This window comes from Arvicola amphibius, chromosome 14, assembly GCF_903992535.2.
Source record: "Arvicola amphibius chromosome 14, mArvAmp1.2, whole genome shotgun sequence".
In the NCBI taxonomy this organism is placed as follows: domain Eukaryota; kingdom Metazoa; phylum Chordata; class Mammalia; order Rodentia; family Cricetidae; genus Arvicola; species Arvicola amphibius.
The window spans coordinates 44,247,896-44,266,242 of record NC_052060.1 but is presented as its reverse complement, the minus strand read 5'-3'; the positions used below and the strand labels follow the sequence as shown (position 1 = coordinate 44,266,242).

Here is an 18,347-nt window from a genome sequence, read left to right as displayed (position 1 = left end):
CAGTGGCACTTCTGACCCACATCTCTCCTGCTGTGCCGCCGCAGGTACAATGCAGCTCTTGGTCACTTAGAATCAGCTGTAACTCCATAGCAGGAAGTGGTTTTCACCTACATAGGTTGTTTAGCACCTCCTGCTCCCATGTTGGTTTTGCCTCACGAAGTAACATGCAAGCACTGTCTCGGCTACGGAAGGGTCTCAAGCTAAGGAACATGCTGTTCTCATCCTGTTACCCTAGTCTATGAAATTAGCGCACCCCCAACCCATGCCGAGCATTCCACACTCCGCAGCTGTGTCTGGTCACTGTAAACATGATTATCTTCCACATCTCAAGTTCGTTCAGCGGAGCTATCTCGTTATACCCCAGGGTCTCTACAGGTCCAGCTGTCCCACATTACTGTAACTGTCCACAGGACAAATACAGCATGGCTCCTCCTGCAAGTCCTAACAGTTCATTATATGACAAAATTGACTACGACTCGTTGCTCTGCAGATGGACTGTTTAATTAGCGAGCAAAGAATGAGACCTAGGAGACGCGTTCAGTAAGCAGGTGTAAAACTAGTTTGGGATATGACCTTTATTGAGCTTATCCACCAGAGTGGAAATAATGTCTGTACAAAACCAAATGTTTGTTACTATAACTTCTGCATCACAATTAAAATCCAAACAGTTTTTTAAAAACAGTCAACTCAATCAAAACCCACTACTTCAGAATCGATAGCTTCTTTGAAGCCACAGTAACACTTAAATATGGTTAAGACTCGAATGCAGAAATTTGGTTGGTTTGGAAGGCTAACTAAGCCTCCAACTTGCTCAAATAGAATTACAAAAGGCAAAATTGTGTTTTTCACAGAGATCAGTCCACTGGAATCACCAACACTGGACAGCTGTTAAGAACAAGAGTCCTGAGATAGTAAGGAATCCAGGCATCCTTAGACGGTCTTCTGTTGTCCCTTCTTCCCAATCAGAGACTTGTGGATGTGCGGGATGACACCTAGGAGAGAGATAAGGGTTAATTAATTCTACTGTTTGTGGAAATATTCTTTAAACACTAAAAATCAAAGCAGGTAACTCTACAAACTGAAAGGTCTTTAAAAACCATGAGGTCCAAATAGAGAAAAACTGATGTAAACTAAACCATGATTTTGAGAAATACTTAAATATCCTCTTAGAAGTAATGAAATTTAATTTTCTTAGTGAAGATGCAAGAAGTTTCAGTGATAACATACCACCACCAGCAATTGTAGCCTTGATCAGAGAGTCCAATTCTTCATCTCCACGAATAGCGAGCTGCAAGTGACGTGGGGTAATGCGCTTTACCTTTAAATCTTTTGATGCATTTCCTGCCAACTCTAGTACCTAAAAGGCAAAATTCTGATCAATCTCCCAACTTCCCTTCAGTCGAGATCCATGAAGCTGGCCAAACCTCAGCGGTGTTTTTAATCTACCAACTGTCGTCATCCCCTCCCCACTACCTGAATGACAAAATTATGCAAAGAATTGAAGGGGTACGCAATTGCTTTTGCAAGAGCAGCAAACTCCAGCTCAGCAGGATCCTTGGCTGAACACTAGCTCCCTCTAGTGCTCGCTCGCGCCGCGCTCAAGGCCTGGGAGTTTTCTTGCATCACTTTCCTCCTTCCCTCTCGCCACTTTCCCCCGCCCCCCAAACCTTTTCCAGCTCACAGGCGTACACTCCCGTTTACCTCTGCGGTGAGGTACTCCAGGATGGCTGCGCTGTACACAGCGGCGGTCGCGCCCACACGTCCGTGGCTGGTTGTCCTAGATTTCAGGTGTCGATGAATACGGCCCACAGGGAACTTGATTTTTTTTTTTATGCACACAAACAAAAATGCACAAAGATCAAAGACGGAAAGATGATGTGCGCGCCAAAGCCAAGGACGGTGGTGCACCATCGCGCCCTGGCAGTAACACGCGCGATCGACGCCCCCCCCCCACGCCCCAATATTCAGTCTCTGCAGGCCAAGTCGCGACACATCACCCACGCAAAGATGGAACACCCATGCAAGGCGCCGACAAACAAGCAAAGGGGTGCAGAGATAAAGGCCGGGTCACCCCAACAGCGGCTGCGGCAGCGGCTACCTACCTGCAAGCCGGCTCGCTGCGAGCGGGAAACCGCCTTTGTCTTGGCCTTTCCGGAGTCTTTTCCAGCCTTACCGCCAGCCTGCGGCGCCGCCGACGCCCGCGAGCCCGGGAGGGACGGGAGAGGATAGAATTACCAAGGCGGCGCGCCCCTCCCCCACGGCGGCGCGTCCCGGGGGCCAGCGCGCGCTCGCTGCCGCCCGCCGTGGTCTCCGGGCCGCCGCTCGCCCCCGCCCTCTCCCCGCCGACCCCCGCCGCGCGCCCCCGCGGCAGCGGCTGCGCGCCCCCGCACCGGCTCCCAGCGGCGCCGCGCGCGCCACCCAACCGTCGCCTCCCGCCCGGTGCTCCGGGCTCACAAAACACCTCCCTCCGCTCGTCCCGACCCCGTCTTCGCACGTTCCCCACTCGCCGCCGCCTCGCCCCAAGCCCCGGGGACGGCGGCCCCGCCCGCTCGAAGCCTGCGGCTCGTGGCCGCCCGGCGTCCACTCTCACATTACCATCTCAGACCGTGCTGAAGATCGGAGAAGCGAGAAAGAGTCGAGGCCAGGCGGACGCGCAGCGAGATCCCAGCGCCCACTCCTCCGTCGGACCGCGATTCAAACTGCGCCGTCTCCCGCCTTCCTCGCGCCCTTTATACCGCAGAATGTTCCCTCATCCGGGAACTCGGCTGGCTCGGCCCACCAATGGTTGCCGCCCGCCTTCGGGACGCGTCCTTGAGGTTCCAGCCAATGGGAGAGGATGGAGCGGGGCTGGGGGCGGGCGCTCGCGAGCTCGAGCGCTGATTGGCGCGTGCGGGTAGCGGGGGAAGAGTGGGGGAGGCGGCGGGACGGGACCGGGGGAGAAGAAGGGCGGCGCGGCGGGAGGGCAGAAACAGAGCGCTGCGCCACCGCCACCGAGAAAGCGGACGGAGGCGTCACGTGCCCGGAGGGAGGAGCCGAGCGGCTGGGGAGGGGCGCGCTGGCGTCCTCCCCACCGCAGCCCCCCCCTACCCGATTCCCCGCCGGGTTCGGGCGACCACGTGAGCTCTCCTCCCGGTCTAGCCTAGCCCCTGGCTGAGAGCCTGGGCCTCACAGCTCGCCTCCGGCCCGGCCATTCCTCTCTTCTCCGCAGATCTCAGGTCCCCTCTAGCTCCTCCTTTGTGACAGGTGGCTCAGGTCAGCTTCTGCTCGATGAACCACTTCCCTGATAGACTGACTCTTATCCCCCCTCCCCACTTCTGCCCTCACCTCTTTGGACCGCTCACCCCCTCTATCCTGTCTCCTAATAGCAGCAGGGCCAATTTACCTTGGTGATAACAAATAATTTTGTCCGCACACAGAAAGCTTAGGATGGAGCGTTATTATAATGAAATCGTCAGCCATAATTTTGCGGAGACTCCACATCCATGGGATGTGCCTCATAGCCTAGTATCGAAAGTTGATTTATTGAAACATCAAAGCTATTATGTGTCAGCTTTCCTACACTAAAGATTTTGCCACATGAAAAATGTTGGGTAAATGTCAGTGGGGTAACCGTAACATGATTCACAAGCAGTTACAGATGGTCCATGTAATCAATTACAAATGCTGGGCTTAAAAGAAGTGGGACTGAGCCGGCGGTGATGGCGCTCGCCTTTAATCCCAGCACTCGAGGCAGAGACAGGTGGATCTCTGAGTTCAAGGCCAGCCTGGCCTACAGAACGAGTACCGGGACAGGCTCCAAAGCTACAAACAAACTACAAAACAAAATACGGGACTGTAAGCACGGTACTGTCCTGATGCCAGCCACTTAGATATTCAGTTAGCAGCTTGACAAAACCTACGTCATCAGGAAACCATAATGATCTAAAGCTTTCATATTTATAGTACTTAATATGTAACACTTTTAAATAAAAAATTATTGTGTGGCCATGTGGGTGGGTGCAGATGCGCACGCCATGAGGATTTTGTGGAAGTCAGATGACACCTTGTGGAGTGGGTTCTCTCTCTCCACCTGAGCATGGGATGCAGGGATGGAGCGCAGGTAGTCAGGCTGGTACAGCGAGCACTTTTACCCTTTGAATACACACCACCAGCTCAACAGTGTGTTATACTTTCTGTGTCATGGAATTAGCAATGTGAAAGAATTTTGAAACATAAACTCTACATTATGTTGGGCTTCAGTTTGAAAGATTTTATAAAATTTGGGACCCTTTCTGGTGCCAGGAGATTAATGCCAGAAGAGAGGCTCCCCAAAATTTTGATGCCAAGGCTTATTGGAACTAAAGAATTATAATGATGCCATCATATGATGCTAAAAAGAAAATACCCCAAAACAAGGAAAAAGACAAAAAACAAAACCAAAAATACCTGCAAATCTCCTGCAACCCCAGGACTTAGTAGGCTGCACCAGGAGATTCACAAGCAGAAGGCCAGTCTGAACTACACACACAGCACTGAGGAGGCAGAAGCAGGCTGATCCTTGTGAGTCCCAGGACAGCATGGTGTACACACTGAGTTCCAGGCTGTGTAGAGTAACAGAGTGAGACCCTGTCTATAAAAACAAAACAAGAAACCACAACCAAATACCTCAAAGCAGTTTCATTGGTAGAGCAATAACAGCCTAGCAATTTGCAAAGCCAGGAGCTTACAGCCCAGCGCTGAGGGAGAGAGAGAGAATTATTGAGCCAAGCCCAATATGACACTGAACATTGACTTCTGATGAGATTTCTTGCTGTTTACCTCACAGCCAGCTTTATTTCTTTCCTCAGATAATTCTGTGCAAGTTTTTTGCTATAAAATCCAGCTAAGAATTAACTGTTTCTCCACTGGAGAATGGTAGACAAAATTAGCTCACAATCAAGTACACATGAATTCTGCAATGCCTCCTCACTGTATCATCTTAGTTCTCACACACACCCCCTCCCATTTTTGTTTTTATTTGTTTTTTTTCTTCGAGACAGGGTTTCTCTGTGTAACCGTCCGGCTGTCCTGGAACTTGCTCTGTAGACTAGGCTGGCATAGAAATCGCAGAAATCAGCCTGGCTCTGCCTCAGGAGTGCTGGGCTGGGCTTAAAGGTGTGCACCACCATACCTTGTTGGGGACTATTATTTTCAGGTGTGTGACTTTTGTTTATGCTGCATTTGTTTAACTCTGTGAGTCTGTTACTGTGCCTGTCTAAAACACCTGATAGCCCTAATAAAGAGATGAAGGGCCGATAGTGAGGCAGAAGAAAGGATAGGCAGGGCTGGCAGTCAGAGAAGTATAAACAGAACTCTGGGAGGAGAGAACAAGGAGAGGAGGACATCAGAGGCAGCCATGCAGGCAGTCACTGAGTAAGAAGGAAAGAAAGATATAAAGAAATAGAGAAAGATAAAAGTCCAGAGGCAAAGGTAGTCGGTATAATTTAAGAAAAGCTGGCAAGAAAAAAGCCAAGGAAAGGCCGGACATTCATAAAAAAATAAACCTCCATGTGGGATTTATTTGGGAGCTGAGTTCTGGACCCCTCAAAAAGCCAAAAGAGTAAAACATTCCACATTAACACCTGGCTCTTTGTTGTTGTTGTTGTTGTTTAAAAATTAAAAAAAAAACCCACTATCTTAATTCTGTAGCCTAGGGTAGCCTGGGAAATTCTATAAAGACCAGTCTTTCAAACTTTGTGATTCCCCCTGCCTTTGCCTCTGATGTGGGATTCCCCTCTGTATGTTGTGAATACCATTAGTGAATAAAGAAAACTGGCTTGTCCTGATAGGGTTGAACAGAGCTAGGCAGGGAAAACTAAGCTGAATGCTGGGAGAAGGAAGGCAGAGTCAAGAGAGAAGCCATGTACCCCCACCAAAGACAGACACTGGACCCTTGCTGGTAGGCCACAACCTTGTGGTGAGACACAAATTAATGGAGATGGGTTAAATTAAGATGTAAAAGCTAGCCAATAAGAAGTTAGAGCTAATAGGCCAAGCAGTGATTTAATTAATACAATTTCTTTTTTTTTTTTTTTTAAACTTTATTTATTTATTTATTTATTTATTTATTTATTATGTATACAATATTCTGTCTGCGTGTATGCCAGCTGGCCAGAAGAGGGCACCAGATCCCATTACAGATGGTTGTGAGCCACCATGTGGTTGCTGGGAATTGAACTCAGGACCTTTGGAAGAGCAGGCAGTGCTCTTAACCTCTGAGCCATCTCTCCAGCCCCTAATTAATACAATTTCTGTGTGATTATTTTGATTCTGGGAGGCTGGGACGAACAAGCAGCCTCCTTACAACAAATTGGCACCCAACATGGTTGACTAAAATCCACATAAAACCTTCCTTTTTATTTAAACTGAAAAGGGGAGGTGATGTGGGATTCCCCTCTGTATGCTGTGAGTATCATTGGTTAATAAAGGAACTGCTTTCAGCCTGGAGCAGAGCTATAGGGGAACAGAGGTAGGTGGGGAAAACTAGACTGAATGGTGGGAAAAAGGAGGTGGAGTCAGAGTGAGAAGCCATGTAGCCCCGCTGGAGCCAGATGGAACTTTAGCCAGTAAGCCATAACCACATGGCAATGCATAGACTAATAGAAATGGGTTGAATTGATATGTAAGAGTTAGCCAATAAGAAGCTAGAGCTAATGGGCCTGATTTAATTAATACAGTTTCCGGTTGATTATTTTGGTTCTGGGTGGCTGGGAACTAACCAGCAGCCTTATTATAACAGTCTTCTATGTTGAGCTTATATTAAAGGTTATTAACCTTTTGAAAACTCAAGTTTCACAGTGCTTTCACATAGCTGTTTAAAGATTAAGGAAAGGGTACGCAAAGTACATGATAGCCTGTGCTTGACTGGCACACAGTAAATGCTTCATAAATAAGGATAACATATATAACATATAAGGATAACAAGGAAGGTGTGGTGGTTAAGAGAATGTTTCCCATAGACTTATATATCTGGATTCTTGTCCCCAGTTAGTGAAACTGGAAAGGATTAGGAAGTATGGCCTATGTACTTGGGATGAGCTGGGGTTTTTTTTTTTTAATTTATTATGTATACAGTATTCTGTCTGCATGTATCCCTGCAGGCCAGAAGAGGGCACCAGATCTCATTACAGATGGTTGTGAGCCACCATGTGGTTGCTGGGAATTGAACTCAGGACCTCTGGAAGAGCAGCCAGTGCTCTTTACCACTGAGGCATCTCTCTAGCCCAGATGAACTTTGAAGCTCATATAACTATGCCAGCATATTCTCTCTCTGCCTGTGTTCCTGCAGATCAGGCTCTAATAGCCCCATGCCTGTCTGCCTGCAGCCTCAATGGTCATGAACTAACTCTCTGAAACTGTAAACAAGCCCCCAATTGGATACTTTCTTTGATACAGAGTTGCTTTAGTGTCTCTTCTTAGCAATAGGAAAATAAAACAAAAGCATAAACAAAGTAATTTATATATCTAATCTGTTTGTCCTGACTAGTATTTTTGCTTCTTTTGAGTAGAAACAGAAAGCTTAAAGGCCGGCTTCCAGCCTGGATCTTCCTTCCTCCTCCAACCTGCACTCTCTATCCAGTCTCTCTTCTCTTCCCCCCTCCCTGCTCCCCTTTTCTTCCACAACCCACTAAATAAACTATACCCACTTTCAAAAAAAAAAGAAAAAAAGAGAAAAAGAAAGCTTAAAGGCCACCCAAAGTGTGGTTGAATGAGAGGAATGTTGCTCATAGTCTTGAGCATTCAAACACTTGTTCCCAAGTTTGGAGAGATTTAGGTGGTACAGCCTGGCCAAAGAGCTTCACCCAACTTCCATCCAATTCACAATGCTTACAATTAAAGATGTGAGTTCTCAGCTACCTTTTCTTCCTGCCGTCCCTGCCATTTGCTTCTATGCTTTTCTATGTTGATAGAGACTTGCCCATTGGAACTGTAAGTCAAATTAAACCCCTTATGTAAGTTGCCATGGTCATGGTGGCAAGGACAGAAAGGTTCGTGATACAAAAGTTGGTACTGAGAATGGGGTGTTGCTATAAGACCGTAACCATGCCTTTTGGAGGCGTGTAGATGACTTTGGGACTTTGGACTATAAAAGTGGCCGCATGGCATAAGTAGAGCCTAACAGACCAGCGTAGTAGGAAGCTGGAAGACAGTAGTGCTGAGAGCCATGCAGACTACGGGAGACCTGCCAAGGAGATCTGCATGCATGGCATGGAGCCAGCCCAAGAAAGAGCTGTGTTTTGTAGACAACAAAGCTGGAGGGGTGGAGCCTTTGATACTAGAAATAGAACTACAGAATTTGGTATTTGCCCTGTTGAGTTTGGTCTTGCTTTGGGCCAGCATTTCCTCATTATGTCGTCAATCCCGCTAGGTGAGAAGGACCACTACCACAATTTTCTAGCCAAGGTTGAAGCAAGCTTTATTAAATACTGGCCAAGACAATGGACACTGGCTACATCCATAGCTGGGATTCCCAGAGTATGGCTGCAAATCACATTGGTCAGAGGCTTATAAAGGCAAACCCCACAGACCTACATACATCCCAACTTCATTCAGTCAGGGACAAGCATACATCCTGACATACTTCTTGTCTATATACTTCCCACCTCCATGTGATCAAGCACATATCCTGTGCAGTTGGAGCAAACCAAACTTGTTTACAGAAGGAAAAACACAGGGCTTATTATCTTATGTAAACAACAGCCCCCAGCATTCCAGGAAGTTATCTGCCCTTGGGCAACTGGGACTTACAGGTTAGAGGCATTTTTGTTGTATAGCTCTCTTATGCAAAGTAATTTAAACTTAAAACATAATTTCAGCTTTCACAATGTCCCTTTTCCTCTCTTTTGGAATGGTAATATATACTCTGTACCATTATATGCTAGAAGTATTAAAGTTGCTTTTTAATTTTCCAGGGGATTACCATTAAGAGATTTCCTTGTGTCTTAGAAGAGACTTTGGACTCTTAAATTGCGTTGAGACTGCGAAAGACTATGGGACCTTGAACGTTTGACTAAGTATAATTTACCTTCTGATTTATCCACAAGCCGATGGGGACCAGGAAGTAGAATGTCATGGTTTAAATGAAAATGTTCGGGTCTTAGTGTTTTTATTGCTGCGATAAAATGCTACAACCAAAGGCAACTGGAGAGGGAAGAGTTTATTTCAGCTTAATAAGTTATCCAAAGAAGTCAGGAAAGAAACTCAAGGCAGGAACCCGAGGCAGGAACCGATACAGAGGAGTTCTGCTTACTAGCTTGCTCTCCATGGCTTGTTCAATGTGCTGTTTTCCTTTTTTAAATTTTCTTTTTTTGTTTTTTCAAGACAGGGTTTATCTGTGAAACAGTCTGGCTATCCTGGAACTCCTTCTGTAGACCAGGCTGGCCTTGAAATCACAGAGATCCACCAGCCTCTGCCTCCAGAGTGCTGGGATTAAAGGTGTGAACCACCATCCTCTTAGTGTGCTTCCTTAAAGAACCTAGGATCTCCAGCCTAGGGTTGGCATCGCCCACAATGGGCTGGTCCCTGCCACATCAATCACTAATATGCAAGCATTTTCTCAATTTAGAGTCCTTTTTCCCAATGACTCTAGCCTTATCAAATTGACATAAAACTAACCAGCACAGGCCCTCAGGCTCAGGCATTTGAACACTTGGTCCAGGTTGGTAGTGCTGTTAGGGAGGTTGAAGTAGTTCAACCTTGTTGAAGGAAATATGTCAAGGGGTGGGGCTGAATTTCAAGAAAAAATTTCATGCATTTCACTTCCAGGTCACTCTCTCTGTTTTACACTTGCATTTGACAGTGTGAACTCTCAGCTTCCTGTCCCTGCTCATGCCTGTCCCTTGCTGTTAGGCTTCCTTACCACGATGGACTTTTACCCCTCTGGAACTGTAAGCCAAAGCAAACGCTTTCCTAAATAAGCCGCTGTGGTCATGATCTTCTAGCGCAGCATCAAGAGAGTAGCTTACACACACAACCGAGTCAGCCAGCCTCCCAACTAAAACCCTGAGTTAGTTTAACACAGCCACACAAGTTTGCCTTTTGTTTCAAAGAAGAAGACAGTATTCGTTTATCTTCTGCTCACAGTAATTATGTGGTGAGCTCCCCAGTCCCTTTCCTGGGCTGAAAAGGATACGGTGCGATGTGTTACTATTTTGGGTTATCTTTGCTGTAGTTGTGATCTTGATAATACATGTATTTATGTGTCCATTGTTCAATGCGATACCAGTTTTGTAGGATGCTGGGGATTAAATCTACGGCCTCCCTTGTGGTAGGCAAGTACTCTACAGAGAGCTACAGCCCCAGCCCCACAATCACCAATGTAATAAATACTCTTATCACAAAAATATAAAGTAACGTGAAGGACATGGTCCCACTATTATGGGCTTTAACAGGTTGTCCCTAACAGAGTTTCTATTAGCAGTTACTATCTTCTCTCAGGCGCCGGCACTGTCCTCAGCTTTTCATATAAAGAATCTGAGATAATGTCACACTTGGAATTCTAAATTTCTCAACTACATCTTGCTTTAAACGCCTATTTTTAAGCAGAGAGGAACAGATTTCCAAGTTATTTCCAAGGATATTAACATTTATAGACAATGACAGAATTTCTAACCAAAAAATTCCTGTGAGTATCTTGATTCACTTAAGACGTGGGGTGGAGAGACTCTGAAGACTCATTCATCTGTCAGTAACTGGATTCCAGTGTGACAAAATACAAAGTGTTGACTGAGAATAAACCAAGTAGAGAGCCGCTCACATTTTACATGGCCTCAAGTAAAGCGAACTCTGAGCCATGGCTTCTGCATTGATTAAATAACTCACAGAATCAATTAAGCCAACACTTCATAAAAGGTGAGCACATACACACTGATGCAATAATATCCACGTCACAGTAGCCATAGCTCTTCCAAATTCCTCACATAAACACAGTTAAGAGATGCCTTGGACCCAAGAGAACCATTTAATTCAGTGGTATAACTAAGCCATGTGTTTATAGCACACTTCTCCTGACTACTGACATGACAAAGTTCACAAATGCAGGGCATAAGTTGTAAATATAACCAGCAAAATCTACTCAATCCAGACTTTCACAGGTTATGGACTGTTGTATCCTTTTAATTTTTTTTTAACACACTTGTTTTCTTAATTTTGTTTTTATCTATATGCATGGGAGTGTTGTCTGCATGTATGTCCATTATGTGTGTGCCTAATATCCATGAAAGCCAGAAGATGGCACTGAGCCCCTGGCACTAGAGTTACAGATAGTTGTTAGCCACTATGTGTATGCTGGGAATTGAACTCCAGTTCTCTGGAAAAGCAATCAGTGCATTTAGCCTACTGATCCATGTCTACAACCCCCTCTAACATCTGTTTTAGCTAAAAAAAAATAAATTTATGGGCTGGAGAGATGGCTCAGTGGTTAAGAGCTCTTCTAGAGGACCCGGGTTCAATTCCCAGCACCCACATGGCAGCTAACAACTGTCTCTAAGATCTGACACCCTCACACAGACATACATGCAGGCAAAATACCAATGTAAGTTAAGTAAAAATAAATTATAAAAAATAAAATCAGAGTTTCAGAATTTTGGAACATTTACTGTTTTAACAAAAATAAATGTTGTTTCCTGTCCTGATATTTATCTAATATTATGGATAGACATTGATGCTGATCTTTAAGAGTTATGGAATAAGTAGAAAGAGACAAGATCTCCTGAGTAAATTGGGAGCATGGGTACCTTGGGGGAGGGTTGAAGGAGGAAGGGGAGAGGCAGGGAGGTGAGCAGAGAAAAATGTAGAGCTCAATAAATATCATGGAAAAAAATTCAAACCCTAAAATTAAAACAAAGAAGTTATGGAATATAGGGAAATATGTCTATACATTGATATTCTTAAATAAGATCATAACTGCCTATGTTAGTATTTTATAACTGTTCTCTCTCCAGATAATTTAACAAAACCTTGTGCACAATGTTTGTAACATGACAAGAAGTTGATTGTAGATTCTTAGCATGTTCTGATTGTTCGCTTGTCTCCTTTGGTCTCCATATAATCAAGATGGAACACGAACATTATAGCAGAGGATATGTAACCTAGCAGTGGCATATATGACAGTACCAGAATGGCTCTGCCAGTCAGTCTGATACCATAAGGCACAGGTAGGCAGTCAGTCGTTTTGTGTCCCGCATTCTGCCAAGTAACAGCAGCTGCGAGAAAGGACAAACTGGTCATAAGTCCTTCCTTAGTCTAGCTGAGAATATCAGACCAGAAGGAAACTGCAAACAATGACTCAGACATTAAGACCATATTGGCAAGGCTGTTACAGACTACAGACTTGGTCAGATACCAAGCAGACAACATCTCGAGTTTAAAGAACAGAACAAATGTAGAGGGGTGCTTTTGAAGACTCTATGTTTAACTGGATTAGTGTCTGGAGTGGCAGGTTGCTCTGAGGAAGTGGCAATTGAAAGGTAGGCGTGGCAGAGATTTCCTGTTTGTAATATAAATTGGTAAATTGTCATAAGCTGTGTATACTTACTGAGGGCTGACTCAGAACAAGCAAATAGGTCTTATTTCAAGTAGCTTCTAAATCTGCCTTGTCCTGGAGCAGACTTGCCCCCTGGCTCTGTAATAGATCGAAAGGAGAACAGAAAACAACAAGGCTATTACAAACATTGCACCCTTGGAAACAGCCAGAGGGCAAATGGTTACTAGTGAGGTTACCACTGTTCATCCCGTGGTATAAAAATACCTGTGTGGAGTTGGGAATCCTGAAGCTCATCCAGAGAGTGCTCAGCTCTGACTGTATCATCTCTCAGTCAGACACTCTAGCATGGCTGTCTCAACTAGGCTTCCCCAGGCTTCTCTGTTGGATGCGCTAAGCTTTGATTTGATTTGATGATGCTTTGTGTCTGTCTGCTACTTGCTATTTGTTCTTTTACTTTTGTTTGCCCCATAGTTGATAAACTCACTCATTCGAGACTGAGAGCATGGTGTGATGGTTAATCTTGGTTGCCAACTTGACCGTATCTGGAAATAAATAAAACCCAAGCACCTGGCTATACCATGAGGATATATATATATATGTATGCATGTATATGTATATGTGTATGTGTATGTATATGTGTATATGTGTATATGTATATATGTATATATTAAATTATTTGAAGTGGGAAAACCCACCCTAAATCTGGATCATTTGAGTTGGGAGAACTACCCTAAATCTAGGTTAGACCTTCTGATGGCAACCAACATAAAAGCACATGGAAGAAGGAAGCTATTGCTTTTTGCCTGCTTGCCCTCATTCTCCCTGGCAAGTTCACCTATCCAGGTCCTGAGACAGCCCTTCATGGCAGTTAGAACTGGCTTCTTTAGGATTCCAGCAGAGATGGAAGACTGGCAGCTCTCTAGGATTTGCCTGGAACTCCAGCACCAGTTGAGACCACTGAAACATCCAGTATCAAGGGCTGAACAGCTACCAGATCCTTGGCCTTTCCATCAGGAGACAGCCATTGTTGGACTACTCAGACACACACACACACACACACACACACACACACACACACATACACATTCAGTTGATCAGGTCTGTTCCTTTAGAGAACCCGGATACACATGGCTGCAGGGTTCATTCTCTGAGTCTTTGTCCACTTTCCTATCTCCAGTTTTCAGCAGGACATAAGATATGTTTGTATTTTGAGTCAAGGTTTCACGTAACCAAGGATGGCCTCAAACTCCTGATACTCCCGCCTTGGTCTCCCAAACCTGAGATGACAGCTAGAATACCACCATACTTGATTTGGTGTAGCATGAATAAAAACCCAGAGACAGATACTGGGGTTCAAGCTGAAGACCAGAAAAACAAAGTAGCTAACCACTAGAGAGTTCTTACCTCTTCCAAGGTTCAGGCAAACAAAGGGGTGATCCTGTCCTTAGAGTGATTACAGACTCCAATGCTCTCCAAACCTCAGACTGCAATGGGCTCTTGTCTCCTCCCACCTTATACTCCTCTCTCTGCCCAGCCATATCACTCCTGTCTCTACCTCCCTAGGGCTTGGATTAAGGGTGTGTGACTGGGAGCACCTCTCTGTGAAATCTAGTTCTCTTTTAGACAAATTAAATCTTGTGTAGCCCAGAGTAGCCTTGAGTTCTAGGATTAAAGGTGTGTGGTACTACTCCCTGGCCTCTAGTGGCCTAATTCTGCACTTTGATCTTCAGGCAAGCTTTATTTATTAACAACACAAATAAAATATCACTATACCTGGGAGATAGAATGTCTTCATTCACTGATAGCTGCTATATAAAAATGCCTGGGATTGAAAATTTTAATTGTGTTAATATTTTAAGGTACTATACAAAATAATGGGATTGTTGTTTTTCATATTATTTATTGACCATCTCCTATCAAGGGCTGACTTTCAATTAATTCATTATGAAATTCTCACACACACATGCACATACACACACACACACACACACACACACATATGTATATATGTAATGTCTATATAGATGTAGTATTTTGTTCCTGTTTAACCCCCCAAATGCTTTCCACATGTCTTCCTCTAATCTCTTTATAGTTCTGGAAGCTGGGAAGATGAAGAGCAAGACTCCAGGAGGTTAAATTATCTGGTAAGAGAAGCTTCTTAATACCAAGACGGCCCCACCATGTTGCACCCCCTGGTAGGAAGGAACACTGCGTCTGGACGACAAGGAGTGAAAGCAGATGAGCTTCTTCCATCAGACCTCTCATAGGTGCATCTGGTCTTATTCATGAGCACAGATCCGCCATGACACAATCACTTCCCACAGTCACACTAGGGACTGTTCCAATTTGGCGTCTGTTGCTGTGATAAAAATCTAACCAGAGCTAACATGGGGAGGAAAGGGTTTATTTGGCTTTTACTTGCCTGTCATAGTCCATTATTAAAGGAAGCCAAGGCAGGAGCCAACCCAGAGACCATCAAGGAATGCTGGCTATAGGCTCACTCACCAAGACTGGATCAGCTTGCTTTCTTACACAACCTAGGACTACTTGCCTAGGGGTGGCATGCCCACAGTGGGATGGGCCCTTTCATATCGACCATTAATCAAGAAAATCCCCATTGGCATGCCCACAGACCAGTTTGATGGAGGCTGTTCCTAAATTGAGGTTTTCCTTTTCCTAGGTGACTTTAGTTTTGTGTCAAGCTGACAAAATCTAATTACCACCGAGATTAATTCCAATGTGAATTGAGAGGGGACAAAACATTTAAACCAAATTACTTTGTTTTTATAATGTGTATTGGTTACTTTTCTCACCAAATAACTGACAGGAAACCACTTAAGGGAGGTTTCATTATGGCTCAAGGCTTGAGATGATACAGTCTATCATGGCAGGGAGGACTTGGCTGCCTGAGGCCAAGGAAGCTTATAGCTAGGAGAGCTTACTGCATGGTTCAGAACAGGAAGGGGAGAAAAGATAAAAAGGGGTGCCCCATACTCCTCAGGACCTCTTCCTGTGGTCTGCTTTCTCCTGTTAAGTTCACCTTCTCAAAGTCTCCACAAGCTTTCAGAACAGAGCAAACACTTGGTGGTCTAGTGTAAACAGTAGCAAACCATCTATGGGAAAGCCAAGAGGCGGGGCTGCAACTCAGTGGCAGAATGTTTGTTTCTTACATCTGAAGTCCTCCTTCTCACACAGACCTGTAACCTGGTAAGGACCAAAGTATGACCTTGAACTGTGGATCCTCCTACTTATACCTGCCACTTACTGGGATTACAGGTGTGTGTGTGTGTGTGTGTGACCAAGTCCAGCCCTCTTTGTATAAACAAAATCTGCAGAACATATCGCTGAACAACATTTAAGAGATCGATGCCGGTTTTCAGAGGAACATTGTGCACATTGTCCTCTAGTGTCCTTCCTAACACTTTGCAAAGTAGTCATTCACTTCAGCAAACCTCGGCTGCTCAGAATTCTCACTGGAAACAGGGATTTCTTCATTAATAGACTGGTCCAGCTTCTCTCGGCAGGAATTGTCCAGACCATTGATCATTTCCCACCACAGGATGTGGACATTTATACGCTTTGTTTCCTTTTTAATATCTTTATCTTAAAACAGTATGCTTATCTTACAAAAAAACCCTAAAAAACAGAAAACCCGAGGGCTGGAAAGATGGCTCAGAAGTTAAGATGACATGCTGATGCCACACACTTTAAGAGTTTAGTGTCCTGTGTCCATGTTACGCAGTTCATGACTGCCTGTAAGTTTTGCTCCAGGGGATCCAGTGTGTTCTTTTGGCCTCCAAGGTATCTGCACTGATGTGCACACACACACACAAGTTTTTAAAATCAATAAATGCTTAGAATGGGGCATATGTTTTTATTTTAATGTTTTTTGTTTGTTTGGTTTGGTTTGGTTTTTTTGAGACAGTATTTCACTGTAGCTTTGGAGCCTGTCCTGGAATTAGCTGTTGTAGACAGGGCTGGCCTTGAACTCACAGAGATCTGCCTGTCTCTGCCTCCCACTGAGTGTTGGGATTAAAGGTGTGTACCACCACTGCCGGTGGGGCATATGTTTTTAATTGTAACACTCAGATGTCAGGAGGATCTCTGAGTGCAACATCAGTCTGGTCTACATAGGGAGTTTCAGGTCAACCAGGGATACACAGTGAGACCCTGTCTCAACAAATAATCTAAAAAATATCCTCAAAAAAACCAGCAGCATGAGTGTGGTGGCACACATCTTTAATCCCAGCACTCCATAGGCAGAGGCAGGTAGATCTCTGTGAGTTTGAGGGTAGCCTGGTCTACACAGTGAGTTCCACTCCACTCAGGGCTATGTGGAGAGACCTTGTCTCAGAAAACAAAAACACGTGAGTGACACAGTGTTTATGTGTTATGGCACACACCTTCAATCCCGGCATTTGGGAGATTGTGGGGTGTCTCCAGTGAGTTCCAGGACAAACAGGCATACAGAAAGAAATCCTATCTTCAAAATAAAATAAAAATAACAATGAACAAAGCTGGGCACAATGGCACTTGCCTTTAATCATAGTATTTAGGATACTGAAGCAGTTAAGATCGGGAGTTCAAGGCTATCCTTAGCTATATAAAGTTCAAGGGCAGCCTGGACTCTTGAGACCATGCCAACCTCTCCTCTCCCCCAAAGCAAAAACAAAAACAAGGAACAATTCATTTTTTTCCTCCAAACTATGCTGAAAATTTATAAGTTTTATAAACTATAGGAAAAACCAGGTACATGCTATTTTATCATTCTAATGTAGAAGTGCCTATTTCATGCCGTTAGATCGTGACTTTTAAAAAAAAAGATTCATTTCCTATTTGTACTAATGTGTGCATGTGTGTATCTGCATGAATGTACACACATCTGCATGTGTGTAGATGCCTGAAGAGTCCAGAATAGGGCGTTAGATCCTTTGGAGCTGGAGCACATTGTAGTTGTGAACCATGTGATGTGGGTGCTGGGAGCTGAACTGTAGTCCTCTGGGAAAGCGTCAAGTACTCTTCACCTCCAAGCCATCTCCCTACCCCTAATTCTGTGATGCAGTAAAAACCTTATTCGTTCGAAGAAAGGGATTGGTCAGTTAACATTATAAATTACAGAAAACTTGAAGACAGACTATATGTATATATGAGATACATAGTATAAATGTATACATCTAGCTGGGTGGTGGTGGTACATGCCTTTAATCTCAGCATGCAGGAGGCATAGGCAGGCAGATCTCAGTGAAAGAAAGCTCTCCTTGCCCAAACCTGGTGACCTGAGTTCTTCAGGAACAGTGGAGGGAGAGAGCCAACTCTTAAGTTATTTTCTGTATTCATTATTCTCTATTGCTATGATAAAATACCATGGCCAAGACAACTTGTGAAATAAAGAGTTCATTTGGACTTTTAGTTCCAGGGAGATAAGAATCCATCATGGCCAAGAAGGGACAGGCACGGCTGCCGGGATAGCAAACTGAGAACTCATATCTCCAGTCACAAGCAGGAAGCAGACAGAGCAAAACTAGAAGCAGGTGAGGCTTTTCACTCTTAAAGCCTGCCCCCAGTGGTATACTTTCTCCAGCAGGACCACACCTCTTCTACCTACCCAAACAGTGCCACCATTGGGGACTAAGAATTCAAATGCTTTAGACTCTGAGGACCTTCTTCATGTGCACTGTTACATCCTTTGACCTTTGCTCACAAGCTGCTGTGTCATGCCAATGCCAGAGGCACACATGCACCTGAATTCACACACATACCACACACTAAATAAAATTATAAATTAATAAATGCTATCCACCTGCTGTGTTTTCTATTAAGTTGTTTATGAATAGCTCTAACTACA

General features: G+C 44.6%; 1 protein-coding gene across 1 annotated transcript; it reads right to left on the bottom strand.

Annotated features, from left to right (window-relative positions):
* Nucleotides 1-536: 536 nt before the first annotated feature.
* Nucleotides 537-2,753, bottom strand: LOC119800988 (histone H2A.Z). Its single transcript, XM_038311397.1, has 5 exons — nucleotides 2,596-2,753; nucleotides 2,103-2,180; nucleotides 1,702-1,815; nucleotides 1,228-1,357; nucleotides 537-992 (listed from the first exon to the last, which is right to left on the bottom strand). The coding sequence occupies exons 1-5, from the start codon at nucleotides 2,596-2,598 to the stop codon at nucleotides 931-933; spliced, it is 387 nt and encodes a 128-aa protein (XP_038167325.1). The 5' UTR covers nucleotides 2,599-2,753; the 3' UTR covers nucleotides 537-930.
* Between the last annotated feature and the right edge of the window lie 15,594 nt (nucleotides 2,754-18,347).